The 14,297-nt window shown below is 37.6% G+C and overlaps 1 protein-coding gene and 1 pseudogene across 2 annotated transcripts; one reads left to right on the top strand and one right to left on the bottom strand.

Annotated features, from left to right (window-relative positions):
• Positions 1–1,969: 1,969 nt before the first annotated feature.
• On the top strand, positions 1,970–5,576 carry LOC131300610 (zinc finger CCCH domain-containing protein 39-like). Of its 2 annotated transcripts, none has more exons than XM_058326546.1 (2): positions 1,970–2,934; positions 3,062–5,576. In XM_058326546.1, exons 1-2 carry the CDS (start codon positions 2,175–2,177, stop codon positions 3,229–3,231), a joined length of 930 nt encoding a protein of 309 aa, XP_058182529.1. In that variant the 5' UTR covers positions 1,970–2,174; the 3' UTR covers positions 3,232–5,576. The 2 variants fall into 2 exon arrangements, with proteins under 2 accessions (XP_058182529.1, XP_058182525.1); XM_058326542.1 differs by having other exon boundaries at positions 1,996–2,934; positions 4,997–5,576.
• Positions 5,577–6,076: 500 nt separating this feature from the next.
• On the bottom strand, positions 6,077–13,857 carry LOC131327677 (uncharacterized; annotated as a pseudogene).
• Positions 13,858–14,297: the final 440 nt, after the last annotated feature.

Raw genomic sequence — 14,297 nt, 5'->3', positions numbered from 1 at the left:
ACTCAACCACATGGAAAGGAATGAAAAAAGAATAAAATAGAAACGGAAAAAAAAAGTGAAATACCTTAATCCAGCGACAATGAGTTGAATTGTAGATGATCGAGAGATACGAGCTTCACTTTTGGAGGGAAAGAAAGAGAAACAATTTGTGGGTAAAAAGAATGAGATATAGAGCAGACGAAGAAGAAAATACTATTTGAAACATGCGTGTAAACAATTTTGGAACCAATTAACTTATATGGTGTTTGATCCACAAATTTTGATTATTAAAAAAAGTTGCTAGTTTTGGTTATTCAAAGCCCAAAATTTGATTATTTCTAAGAATGTTGCTAAATTTGATTATACCATTGTGAGCTATTTTTTACACCAACATAGTTAACTTTAAAAATAATTTACTTTTGATTATACCACTGTGGATGGCCTAAGGCCCGTCCCAATTTCTAAAAAAATAAACTTTTAGAAAATAAAGGTAATTTCAAGATAAAAAATTATGCGTTTACGCAAATAATTTTTCTAGCAATATAAATCTCATTAAGATATTTTAAACGGTGCAAAAAAAAATTAAAAAAATATTTTTTATTTTCATTATATTTAAATTTAAAATTATTTTCTTTTTTAAAAAAAAAGTTTAAAAAGAAAGCGGAACCTCACTTCACTGTGCTGGTAAAAACAAGGGAAAAAAATCGAAATGATCCCTGTAGTTAAATGTTTGTGTCAACTTGATCCCTGTAATTGTAATTGGCTCAATTTATACTTTATACTTTTCATTTTGTTCTAATTTGGTCCAATTGCTAACTGCCGTTAGTCCGTCGTTAGTCTTTTTAAATAAAAACAAAAATAAGTCAATAAAAACAAAACAAAACCAATAAGACAATTTTTTCGTCTTTATTTAAAAAAATTGATTTCAATGGTAATTTTTTACTTTTTAGATTCTTCTCGTTATGATGAAGCAATAATCTCGAAAAAATTGACAAAAACTAACAAATACGAAGAAAATTGAATAAGGACAAAAAAATAAACCACTTGATTTATTTAGCCGAACAACACCTGAGTTTATGTAATATTTTGACTTTTGGACATGGTTCTTTATCATGTTGTGACTTTTGGATTTATATCATGTTGTGACTTTTGGACATGGTTCTATATGTATTTTCAGTACTATGCAGAAAAATAAGGCATCTTAGTATTTGTCCACAAGTTGAACAGGTAGACAATACCAATGATTATGTTGCCTCATGGCTGATCATGAAAATGCTGAATTAGAGGGTAACTTTTTGCAGAAAACTATAACCAAATTTCATCTCAGGTGCCTCTTTATCATGGAGAATGAAAAAATGAGCTGTGTTTTGGTTCAGAGGTATATTAGTTAGGCCTGTGCAAAAAAACCCGTTTATCCGCGGACTCGACCCAACCCGAAGGGTCCTGGGCAGGGGCGAACATGTGCTTCGAACAGGTATTGGTTCATTTTCTGTTAAAAATCAAATTTTGGTTTGGAGTCCGGATTGGTGCGTTTCTTACTTAACTCGACCAATTCATAAATATTAATTCAGTTTTTGGTTAGACCTGACCCAACGTAAAGAATCGGCTTGCGAACGGTTTTTACCCCTTTTTGGTTCGGTTTACGGGCCTAAAACATTTGTTACTCGCCATGTCGGGTCGGGGTCGAGTTCGGGGGTCAAACCCGACCGCCTGATCTGTGCACACCACTAATATTAAGGCAAGAAGAGAATGAGAGAATTACTGTTTTAACCGCCAAAAAAGGCCATTTGATTTTGCTATTAAAAGAGCTAACGACGGTTAGTAATTGGACTAAGTTAAAACAAAATGGAAAGTACAGAATGTAAATCGAGCCAATTATAACTACAAGGACTAAATTAACACAAACATTTAACTATAGGGACCATTTCAGTTTTTTCCGTCCGAAAACAATGAATGCAAAAATCACCGCCTTCTTCTTACCTTAAAAACTGATCAGGGTTTACCCAGATTTGGAACGTCGTACTTGGACAAACTAGGGTTTTGCAGTTTCAACACCTATATATATTTCCTTGTATTTAGGGTTTTGCAGTACACATGAAACTTGGGTTTCTCCAACTTGTTCCCCAAAAGAACTAATCTTTCATGGTAGTACTAGTTTCTCCTCCTACCCAGGAACCAATCTTTCAAACACCAAAATGAGTTTCTCTGATCCACAGCCGCCGCCCTCCTTTCTCCCGCCGCCACCTTTCTCCGGCGACGGTGGTTGCTTCTGGCCACAAACCCACCTCTCCGATGACTACCAAGACTCAAACCCACAACAAGATTTTTCTCTACCCCCATTCAAAAGGCCAAGAAATCTTGAACCCAACCAACCCAACAATTTCACACCTTTTCAACCACCCATGAACAACCCAAGAGTGATGATGAACAACCCAACCCCTCCCCCTTCAAACAAAGGGACAGGCCACATATTTTTCAAGACCAGAATGTGCTTGAAATTCTTGGACGGTAACTGCAGGAATGGAGAGTCTTGCACTTTTGCCCATGGGGCAGAGGACTTGCGGGAGCCGCCACCGAATTGGCAGGAAATGGTGGCGAAGGACCGGGGGTTGGGGAACTGGAATGATGATCAGAGGCTGATACACAGGATGAAGATTTGCAAGAAGTTTTATAACGGGGAGGAATGCCCCTATGGGGAGAAGTGCAATTTCTTGCATATAGATTCTGGGGAGAGTCCTGTGATCCGGATTGGGACAGTGGGGTCTGGGGTTGGGAATAGAAGTGGGTCTGATCAGGTTGAGGTTAGTAGGAATTTGAATTTGGGTTGTGATGGGTTGAGAGGTAATAGTAGTACTATGAAACCGACTTGTTGGAAGACAAAGCTGTGTAGCAAGTGGGAGATGACTGGTCATTGTCCTTTTGGAGAGAGATGCCATTTCGCTCATGGCTTTTCAGGTATATATATCAAGATTGCAGATAGCTTGATTTTGTCAGTAGCATTGTTTTTTTCTATTTTGCGATTGTTTTCCTGTTCTATTATCGATTTGGGTTGTTGCACTTTTAATAGTTTTGAATCGGGCAGGGAATGACACAAGGGGTGCAGGGGTGCGCGGACCTTGCACTGCTCCAAATGTTCCCAATAACTGGCCCCTGCAAGTCCCTTGGATGGAAAAGGTTTCTAAAAATGTGTGGGAAAAAATCCCTGAACTTTTTAGCTATCAAAAACTTTTTGGTTGCTCAAATAAAAATTAACATACGCGACATGTATACACACAATCTACTTTTTGTAATCTACTTTTAGATTGCAAGTAGTAATATATGCTTGCGTAATCTACTTTTTGTTATCAATGTGGACGGGCGCCCGCTAAGTATAAATTATGTGTCTGCCAAATGGGGCTGTGCTGGATGTTGGGGGTCTGGTAACCCCTTCAAGCAGATTTTTGTTTCGTTTTTATATTGTGTGAATCTTTTGTTGTACTAGTACCAATTTGGTTGATGCACTACATGATCTCAGCCCAGTTGAGATTGGGAGAACCTCTTCCAGGCGTAGTTGTTCCAGTACTGTCGTTATTCTCGTGTGAGTCTTTTGTTGTTCTATTTTCAATTTGGGTGATGCATTGTTAGCCCGTTTGGATGGTGAGAAAGGATGAGAAAAGAAAAGAAAATCTTTTCAGTTATTTGGATAGCGGAAAGAAATAAAAACGGTGAGAAATAAAGAAAAAATATGAATTTCTATCGGTCTATTTTGTTTCTCATCAAATCTCGTCACTTTTGGTGAGATTTGGTGAGAAACCACAATCTTTTCTGTTCTTTTCTTTTCTCTCCCTTTCTCACAATCCAATTGGGCCTATTAGGTTTGAATGGGGCCAAAATGTAACTTCATGTGCTGGGCGTGCTGGGGCTGGGGGTTGGGAGAACATCTTTTGGGGTGAACTTTTTTTATGTTCGAGCATATTTGGAGTAGGCCTTAGATCATTTTGAAACTGAGGTCTTAATTCATGGATGACGTAAACTCTTAAATCTTCCAATTTAACTCGTAGAGTACCTCTCAACCATTGGTGGTTTCATATTTTTGTGTTAATGTTTCTTGCTTATGAAAGCAATGGAAGCTAGAAAAGCCAGATGTTTGTGCTCAATAGTGGTATTTAGAAATAAATATCAGGAAGTGGCAAAGAGGTTTGTTCACTTATCTTAAGAAAATGAAAAATAGTGGATTTTTTTCCTTCCTAAAATCAAGTGTGATTTGTAGATATTTTAGCATGGCTGTTAAAACTGATTTCCAGTCATGAGTTAGCTACCATTTGCAATGGCTTTAAGCACATTCCATTGTCAGGTATTCAGTTCTACGGTAGGATAGGATTTTAGGATATCTAGATCTACCTCATCACCCATGCGAACTGTGTCTTTAAGTAGTGCGGATTTACTATCTTCTACCAACTACATGACCAATTTTGCAATTGTGATACTGATTATGAACTTGAAACAATTGCTTTTTTACCCGCTGGATCTTCCAAGGCTCATCATGTATCCGAAGCAGAATATACATTTGCCTTTCACCTCTAGGAACTGTCACTGCATTGGCATTTTCCATTTGATTGGTTTCATCTTTGCACCATAAGTAAACGCTTTTATTTTGCAAGTGGATCATTATTTTGTCTATGTTGCTTTAGTATTTGTGGTGCTTTTGATATCGGTAAAGTAATCTTTGTCAATATTTTTCATATGCCTAATTTTCTTTATAAACCAACGAAGCAATAGGTTAAGTCCGCCTTGATATTGTTGTCATACTGGTGTTAATTTTGTGGTTTGTGCTGATATCTACTTTCCAAGACCCTTCAACTGCGGGTTGTGGTAATCCTTATTATGATTTCAGATTCCTTAGTGGTACATACGTACATATTCCTGGGATTAGTTTGTCCTCGTCCTGTTTTTTCAAAGAAGAATGGAAAGTGGGAAAAAAGAGAACATCCGAAAGGTGAATTTCTAATTGCTTGATTTTGGCTGTTTGTTTCACCAGAGTTGCAGGTGCCTGGTGCCCGCATTGAAGCTGAAGCAGTGAGTGGTTTGACTTTTCCAATGAAGCCTCTTTCTGTTCTAGGAACTGACATACCTCCTATCAAGGCTGTGATTGCTGCTCCGACAATGGAAGATGGAGAGGGTAAGAAGTGCTTTTCAAAGTGGAAAGGAACCAAGAAGATCAATCGTATTTATGCTGATTGGATCGATGATCTAACGCCACCTCTGAGCTTGCCGAGCCAAGTGGAGAGCTGAGTCTATGTTTTTGAGTTCATATCAATTTAGGGATTGGATCTTTGGAGTTAAGATCACCATTTTTGTATCGTACTAGGCTAAGAAATTTTCAGTTCAGTTTGTTGTGATTCCAACGCACCCTTTAAGCTCATTTTGATTCGTCCAAAAGAGAGGAATAAAAATAGGAATAGACAGTGCCTTTCTCTTTTTCTTTTGTGGTCCATAGGTTTCACATTTTTTGGTTTTTATTTTGAGTTTGTTTAGCATATGTAGTTTTGTAATTGGGTATTGCCTATTGTTTGGACACGGAATCAATAAGGAAATGCTATGATTCTTACTTATTGCAACCATGCTTATCTCGAATCTATGTGAACATATATACTAATTTAGGGGTTCTTGGAGGTTTAGGGGGGCCATTGTTTTAGTGGTATTCTGAGAGCAGCCACTTTGTGCATATATTGCCAAAGGTTAGGTCTGTCTCCAATCATCTCCGCCCATACCCCCAATGATTAGGGACTATGGGTTATGTTATGTTGTTGTTGTTGTTGTAGGAGAGTTCATGCCTGGTAAATGAGCATCTCATTCACCATGCCAACAACTTAGTCTTGCACACATACATATTTGAAGAGTTGGAATTTGCACGAACAGCCAGATAATGTTCTTTTACCATGTCTTTGTTGATAACCAAGCATGCAGTTCTGTTTTTCTCAGGAAATGAAAATCCATTTTCTGGAACATTTGATAACCAAGCATCTCAATTGGGTTGAACAAACGGAAATATGGCTTAGTTCCCTAAGCCACATTTCATTCTTCTCCATTTTATCATTCCTGATCAACTTACTCTGATTCAAATTCGCGTTAAAAATGTTGGTCCCTGTTATTTTTACATCTACGAAAATTGATTGACTAGGTGGCTGAGGTTTATGTTATCTTCTGGTGCAAGTCAAATATTACATGTAACAGACAGAGATACTTAGTGCAAGCCTCGGGGATTGACCCCCGCCATTCTGGATTTCATCTTTCTGTCTTCATAAAGTATAGAACTCATTAAAGAGAAAGATAATGCTGTAAGCTGACTCACAGGATACATCAAGATAATATCACATTGTGATTTTGCCTGAACTAACTTAGCTCATTTGAACTATGCTTCGTTACCTTCTTTTCAGTAGATTGTGCCCATTTTATCGTGAATCTGGCTAATGCATCCATGGGGTCGATACACTTCTTATGGAGAGGATCATTGCTAGGCAACAGACCGAGGAATTCGTCAAAAGCAAGGATGACTCAGTTCACTGCCTGCACCAAAAGAACCTGGATCGCGATTCTTAAAAGGTTCCTCGCTCCTTCCTTGTCTTTTCTCTTCAATGCTTCTATTGCTGGAACTACGACATGCTCTAGAGTTGCTTTGTCAGGTAGCACAACCTCAAATCCCTGCACATAGTTACAACAGTCAAAGGCGACACCAGGAAATTTGTGTACGAGTAATGCGTCAATATACTTGCATCATGTTAAAAGTGCATTTATATTTGTGAAACGTGTAGCGAAATCTGTGATTATGTGTTGATGTCAGTTAAATATGTTTTGGAAGTCAAACTTTTCTGCATTATGTGATTAGTGTGGCCAGAAAGGTAGAGAGATTACACCCTGGGTATATGAGTGTACACATACATGAAAACCTCTTCCTTGTCAGTAAAAGTAGTTCCTTGTGAGAAGATGGAAAAGAGAAGTACTTTGCAATTCTCAGAAAAGTTGAATCATTGGTTTGTATAAAGCACACTTAACGTGCATTAGTTTATGCAGAAGGTAAAGTACCGTCACGATTAGGTTTAGTAAGCTTGATGGATGTGATATAGTAAAGACAAGCAATTGCATATGCTTCTAAAATTATGTTGTTTGATGGATTCAAGACGATATTCACAAAACGTTTCAATAGAGAGTTCTCTGTTAGTAAGCCTTGGGAGCAAAACTAACTGCAAAGATCGTGGAGAAAATTAGAAAACATCATCAGTAATGCAGATTGTTTCTAGACAGAGAGTCTTTGGAATTTAGGAATCAAATGATTTTTTGCTCGTGAGTAAGCTTCTAAATTTTAGTTGCAGTCGAAATTTTGGTATGCTTGGGACATTTATTATTACTCTTCCTACGTGACATACCCCATCTTCTCTTTTGCATTCTCCATGATAACGCAGTGTAAACTAGATCAACTGAATAAACTCCTGTCCTCTAAATCACAGAAGCCATCCATGAGTAAAAGGTGTAAATTGTTGAGGATTCAACCCAAAGACGCACACAATTGCACGAAGAATAATCAAGCAAAACGCAAAAGAAAGCACTGACACAAAGATTTATGTGGGTTTCCAATCGGGGTAAATCCATGGATTGCTAGTTATTCACTCTATCAATTAGAGAAAACAATGCATAATACATCGATTGCTGTGCATGACAAAATATATATCCCAAGTTTTATATCACCAATCACCGTAATACCATTGTTTAGTCCGCGAAGAGGCAAACCAAACTGAGAGGCAAACCAAACTGAGAATCACGCTTCTCAAACCCAACATAAATATGCCTTAATTAACGCAAACTAAAGAACCATACCCATTTAGGCTGTGTTGGGACTTGGGATCATGGATTTTCAGTAAGTATCTAGAGAAATGAAAATGCCAGAAACAATAACTAAATTTTTGCTTCTTCACTTTATTTTGTTCTCATCTTCTCTTTTCCCTCCACAAATCCCTAATTCAAACACAAACCTTAAAGTTATAGCTTCGTTTAAGACCTTTATAAAGAACTCATTCAATTGCTTGCTAAAATACCTGATTCTGTAGTTTTTCCTCATAAAAACCAGCAAGTTGGCTTGCATTTGAAGTTAGCACACCTATCCTTACATTATTCCTCGCTTCGATTGGCTTCAGCTTAGCTTCTTTCAGCTCTCTGGCAACACAATCACCCACGTTAAGGAACGGCACAGAACACCCCTTGGACACCTCAAATAGCCAGGCATGAGAAGTATGGCATGGCATAACAATGCAACCAGCTCCAGACTGTTCCAAAAACACCCTTTTGCATCTCAAATTCTCGACTATAGTCTTATGGTTAAACCGAATTCGAGAGCCTTTTCCAGTTACAGGAGGAAATGAGCCAGGAAGCTGTCTACTTACTGCCGGATCGCTGCATACAGCAAAAGGAATGGAGTCTTCTCCATTTCTAGAGCTCAACCAAACAAGCTTTTCCAGGAAAATGAGAGTTGAGAAAACGGATACTCCACCTATGATTCCAACTGTATTTGCTGGGCTGAGAAGAGGATCAGGAGTCTGGGATCTTGAGATTTTGTTGGATTCGGGTAATTTTCCACCCTCATTCGGATGTACCAATACTGAACAAATCTGTGTAGCTATAGATGATTGAATCTTGTTCTGTAGTTCTTGTTTAGTTTACGTGATGAAAAGATTGGAGGCCAGTTTACTGAATGAAAGGGACATTGTCATGCATCCATCTAACATCCCTATCTACTCTCTTTAAGGCCTAAAGCCAGTGATTCTATATATGTATATGGCTACAAATTTTGCTATGAAATTAAGCCATAAATCTTACAAAATCAGTGCCCTGTTACCAAATCCACAACTAGAAACTTTTAAAGTTTCCATGGGATTTCATAACACCATTAACTGACCTCTTAAATTCTCGTGAAAGTTTGGAATTTTTCTGTTTGGAAATCAACACTCACCTCTGAAAAAGACTGAAACTCTCCCATGAACAAAACACCTAGAACTACTGAATGTTGAATTAATCTGTAAGCCAAAATAGTTTAGAGTGAAAACCGAGCACAAAAACCATAAACTGGCCTCTTAATTCTCATCTTTTTTTTTTTTTTTTGAACATCAGTTCTCATCGAAGTTTCGATTTTTTCTGCTAGGAAATCATAACTTACATCTGAAAGGAAAAACCGAATTTTTCACATGAACAAAACGCCTTAAACTAGTGAATCTTGAATTCATCTATAAGCCAAATTCCTTTAGAGCAAAAACCCAGAACAGAAAACCAAATTTAGATACTTGTGCTCAAACTATTATGAAAATGAGATTCCAAGCACAACTATATATATTGCTCCACCCCGCTAGTGGACGGTGGATTTATGGTCCCCTAGATTAGTCGAAGTGTGTGTAAGCTAGCCCGGACATCTGATTATCAAACAACATATATAGCTCCACAACAAAATATCCCAAATAGTTCTCCATTTAATTCTATACTAATATTCACAAACAAGTAGACCTAAACATCCGAGATCAGATATTTATGATGGTCCAATTGAGAGGAATTACATGATTGAGGTGAATGTACTACCTTTTGCCTATTGCATCAATTGTCTACCCTTCAAAGCTGAAGAAATGCTCATAGAAACAGTGGCGGTTCTAGAAAATTTTAATAAGGTGTTCAAGAATTTCATTAACTCTACTAACTATATTAATCAATTATGTATGTATACAGCATAATTCATATGCTAATGTAAATAGTGCAAGCAAAAAGTACGTACAAAAATAGATTAGATGTTAAAATTTTTCTCGGTGAATTTTTATGTTTTGAGTCAAACAAAATTAAATCGGCGCATAAATACACTAATATATTTTCGTAGGAAATTGGGCGGTGAATAGGCTTGCATGGATCTTTTTGGACATATGGTCTTCTTTTTTGGAGATATAAAGTTGATTGTCATCAGAGAGAAGACAGAACACGATACTGATACCAATAGATACTTTATCCTCTCTCTATTTTTCTAATTTTTGCCGTTAAGAGTGTGTACCTTGTTTTGAGCCAGGTGTTCAATTGTGAATTGCCTAGATTAGTGGGTGTTAATAGTATAGACCCCGTTATGCTAACCTAAATAAGTACTTAATTTTCAATTAAAAAATAAGTACACATCCTTTTTTCTTTCCAGTATAGCACTTGGACCCCGTTCCGCTAATCTTCTTATTTTTTAAGTACTTATTTTCAGCTTCACAAAACATGTCATTCTTTTACAATACATCACCTTTAATTAAAAAAAAGAGTTTTTTTTTTTATTAAAGATGATATATTGTAAGAGAATAACATGTTTTGTACTTTTTTTTTAATTAAAGGCGATATATTGTAAGAGAATGACAAGTTTTGTAAAGCTAAAAATATGTACTTAAAAAAATAAGAAGATTAGCGGATCGGGGTCCAGGTGCTATACTGGAAAGAAAAAAGAATGTTTAAGTGACCACCCATACTCACATGCAGAGCAGCCTATATGTAGAAAACAAAATAACAAATGTAATTTCCAAATAGAGACAGACATAGATCACCTCAGCATCAATGTTTTGTCATTTTACTGAGAGAGATACGATAAGAAAGGCACTTGGGGGAAAGAATCCAGTCTAGTCTGCTGTATGCATGATTTACTCTGTGACAAGAGGAATTTTTGGGTACCGGGTGGATACCACATGGCCGTGCCCACGTGGTACCTAAGCAGCCCATCCGGGCCGTCCAAAAATATGTTGGATGACCCAGATTGAACTCTCTCTCTCTCTCCTCTCACCCAATCATTCTCTCTCCTCTTTCTTCCTCATTTTTTTTTCTTCAAATCCAAGCCGCCCATACTCACCCGGCACTGAAAAATTTCTCCCGTGACAATAGCCAACAAGGCAAGTTAGCAGCAACCAGTCCAACTGATAAACACACAATATTACACATTTCTGTGCTTAATCTTACACATTTATCATCTTATTATGTTTATTTTTTATGTTTTAGATGATATTTTGCGAGGTATGATTTTATTGATTTCAAATCACTTACTATGAATTGTATCTATTGGCACCTAAATTTGGCTTGACCACTCGTGCGCACAAGAAATGAAGCTGACGTTGTCATCTTAAAATCCAAGTCGAAACAAAAAGTTTGATAGTTTCCGGATCCCGATCGGACACCATTAAAAATTAGTCGAGAATATCGCAAAACACCGGATGCGCAAAACATTGCACTGAGGTGTGGTGGCGTCGGACCTTTGGTGTGTTACTCACGAAAAAGAAATAGAATTGTGCATGTTGAGAAAAGTTGTTGGTAAATCCTAACAAAAAGTCTAGGTACACAACACCAAACACAATCCTAGAAGAAAAATTCTAACTCCACACCCATTTACACACCCCCACTCATAATAGGAATGGGTTCCACACATACTATGTGTGTAGTGTGTGCGGATTCCACCCCTATTGTGAGTATGAGTGTGTAAGTGGGTGTGGAGGTAGATGATTGATCTTAGAATCCCTCACATACATGCGGAGCCCATACGCACTAGTGTATGTGGGCCCCACATATATTTGAAGGGTTGTGTTTGGTGTTGGGTATGTATCAATTCTCGAATCAAGTTGATACTAGAATCTATCAATGACGAGAATGTGTTACGTCCGGATGAGGCGGAAATCAACACCTGTTCTGGGCTTTACCGAGCATTCACTTCAATAATCTGAACCGTTCATCTTATAGGGTATGCAAATTGTCCATAAAAAATTTTTTTTTTTATGATAATCAAAATAACTTGTTTAGATATCAATAGCTATATCAAAAATTAATTTTTTTTTATAAAACGGACAGCCTGATACTGTCACCAATTTTTTAAGTTAAACTGTACATGACCGTCTATTTTATATATAAAACCAAAATTTAATTATTGATACAATAATTGATGTTCGATCAAGCTGATATTTACGTGTATCTATAACTTTGCAGATCTAACACGATAAACGATTCAGATTACTATAATAAACACTTAATATGACTAATAATGGGTGGCGGAAACTACTGGTTTCCATCTCATTCGGAAAGAATTTAATCTCATTGGTTTATTCTTACCAAAATGAAAATGGATCAATAATGGGTGGTGCACCACGACAATTCATTGTGGTGGGCCTTTTCGTTTCATCTTTTGGCCATATATGTGAAATAAGCTGCTTATTTTTTAAAAAGATTTTTAGAACGAAGCCTAAATCCAGGACTATTTTAATAGAGATATTTTATTTATCTAATTTAAAAGTCAGGAGGAACCGAGAGTCGTCAGTGGTTGGCTTCTATTGTTAGGCCGCATGGTGAAGTCTCGTGCGTTGATTCTTTTCTAGTCTCCATCTCTAGCCGTTGATCTCCCTTAGAATCTTCCATGAGCCGACACTCTCACTCATGCATACAGCCTATTTGGCAGATGGATATGTAATGAGTGACGATATATCAAGAAGGGTGGCTCCACCTTTTAAAAATAATGGATTTATAATGAAATATTTGGATGATTTTTCGAAAAGGAGAATATGGATGGTGGATACACACTGATAGGCATCTGCACAATATTTTAGGGGAGAGTGAAAATTAGGAGCAAGATTCCAAAAGCAAAAATAGTTTAGTCATTTTTGTATCCTACTAGGCTAGGGCTGTAAATGAATCGAGCAACTCGCGAGCTCGGCTCGGTTCAGCTTGTTAAGGCTCGGCTTGGCTCGTTTAGTAAACGAGCCCAACTCGAGCTCAAGTTTTCGGCTCGTTTACTAAACGAGCCAAGTGAAGCTCGGCTCATTCGATTAAAGAGGCTCGTTTAGTAAATGACTAAGTTCGGCTCGTTAAGGCTCGAGCCGAGCTCGAGCTCACCGAAGCTCGGTTCGGCTCGGCTTGTTTACACCCCTGACTAGGCTAAGAAATTTTCAGTTGGGTTTTACTGTGATTCCAAGGCATCCTTTTAAGCTCATTTTGATTCGTTCCAAATAGGGAGAATAAAAATACAACCGTGCTATAGTCACCGCATGGATCTATCGCACAAAGTCTACCGCACACGTGTGGAGCCCACTCCAGACCCCACAAAATATAGAAAAATAACCATAAAATTTAAAATATTTTTTATGGGACCATATTAAAAATTAGTTCCAACAAATATCGATAAGCATTTTTTTTTGTACTCGTAGGGGTACGAATCTAGGAAAAATACTTACCGATATTCGAAGTGGCCCCACATTCGTGCGGTGGACTTGTGCGGTGGATTTGTGCTGTGAGCATAGACTTTCTGATAAAAATACAAATAGATAATGCCTTTTATCTTTTGCTTTTGTGCTCCATAGGTTTCACATCTTTTGGTTTTTATTTTGAGTTTGTTTAGAGTGCGTTTGGTAACCTTTTCAGTTTTCAGTTTTTAGTTTTTCAAAAATTAGAAATAGAAATAGGTCTATGTTTTCATAAAAACAAAAACAAGAAACATGTTTGGTAATAATCTTTTTGAAAACAACAAAAACTGTAGAGACCCAGAAAAAAAATCATTAATTATTGGAATGTTTATTAAATGTCTAATTGAAAAAAAAAAGTGATTTATTTGATAGCTAATTAGATTGGGGATTGAAGTAATAGAATGGAAACATGAGGGAGTGTGTGTGTGATAAAAAGATGTGGGAGTATATATATGGGGTGTGTGTAGGAGATAAAAATATCTCCTAATCTCCCTCTCTCATCCGTTCTCTCTCTCTCTCTCTACCGGATTCTCTCTCTCTCTCTCTCTCTCTCTCTCTCTCTCTCTCTCTCTCTCTCCAAACTCCACTCAATCTCTCAAGAACTTCAAGAATCAACAACCCTCCAGCCTTCCATTCGCGTTCTTAAGCTCGGAAATCCTTGGGTCAAGCTTGGATCAAAGTTTTGAAGTTCAAAAAGCCTAGGGCTCGTTCAAATCTTGTAGATCTTGGCTATCGCCGCGAGGTAGGGACTTCTTTACCTCTTTTATGTGTTTATATGTTGATATGATGTGAGAATCGAGCCTTGATCGCCTCCCTTCGTTCGTGTCGAAAGCTGTCGAAATCTGCAGAAATCGCCCAAAATCGCGTAGGGATCGATCCCTAAACTTGGGGGATCGATCCCCCATTTCATTTTTGGTCCAGGAAGCCCAGGGATTGATCCCTGGTGATGGGGGGATCGATCCCTCCCCTCTCTGGAATTTTCAGCTCGTCTTTCGGGTTTCAGCCCAACTTTAAATGGCCATAACTTTCTCGTCCGATGTCGGATTCATGCAAATTTTATATCGATTCGAAGGT

Source organism: Rhododendron vialii, chromosome 1a (assembly GCF_030253575.1).
Source record: "Rhododendron vialii isolate Sample 1 chromosome 1a, ASM3025357v1".
Taxonomy (NCBI): Eukaryota; Viridiplantae; Streptophyta; class Magnoliopsida; order Ericales; family Ericaceae; genus Rhododendron; species Rhododendron vialii.
This window is presented reverse-complemented; position numbering and strand designations above follow the sequence as displayed.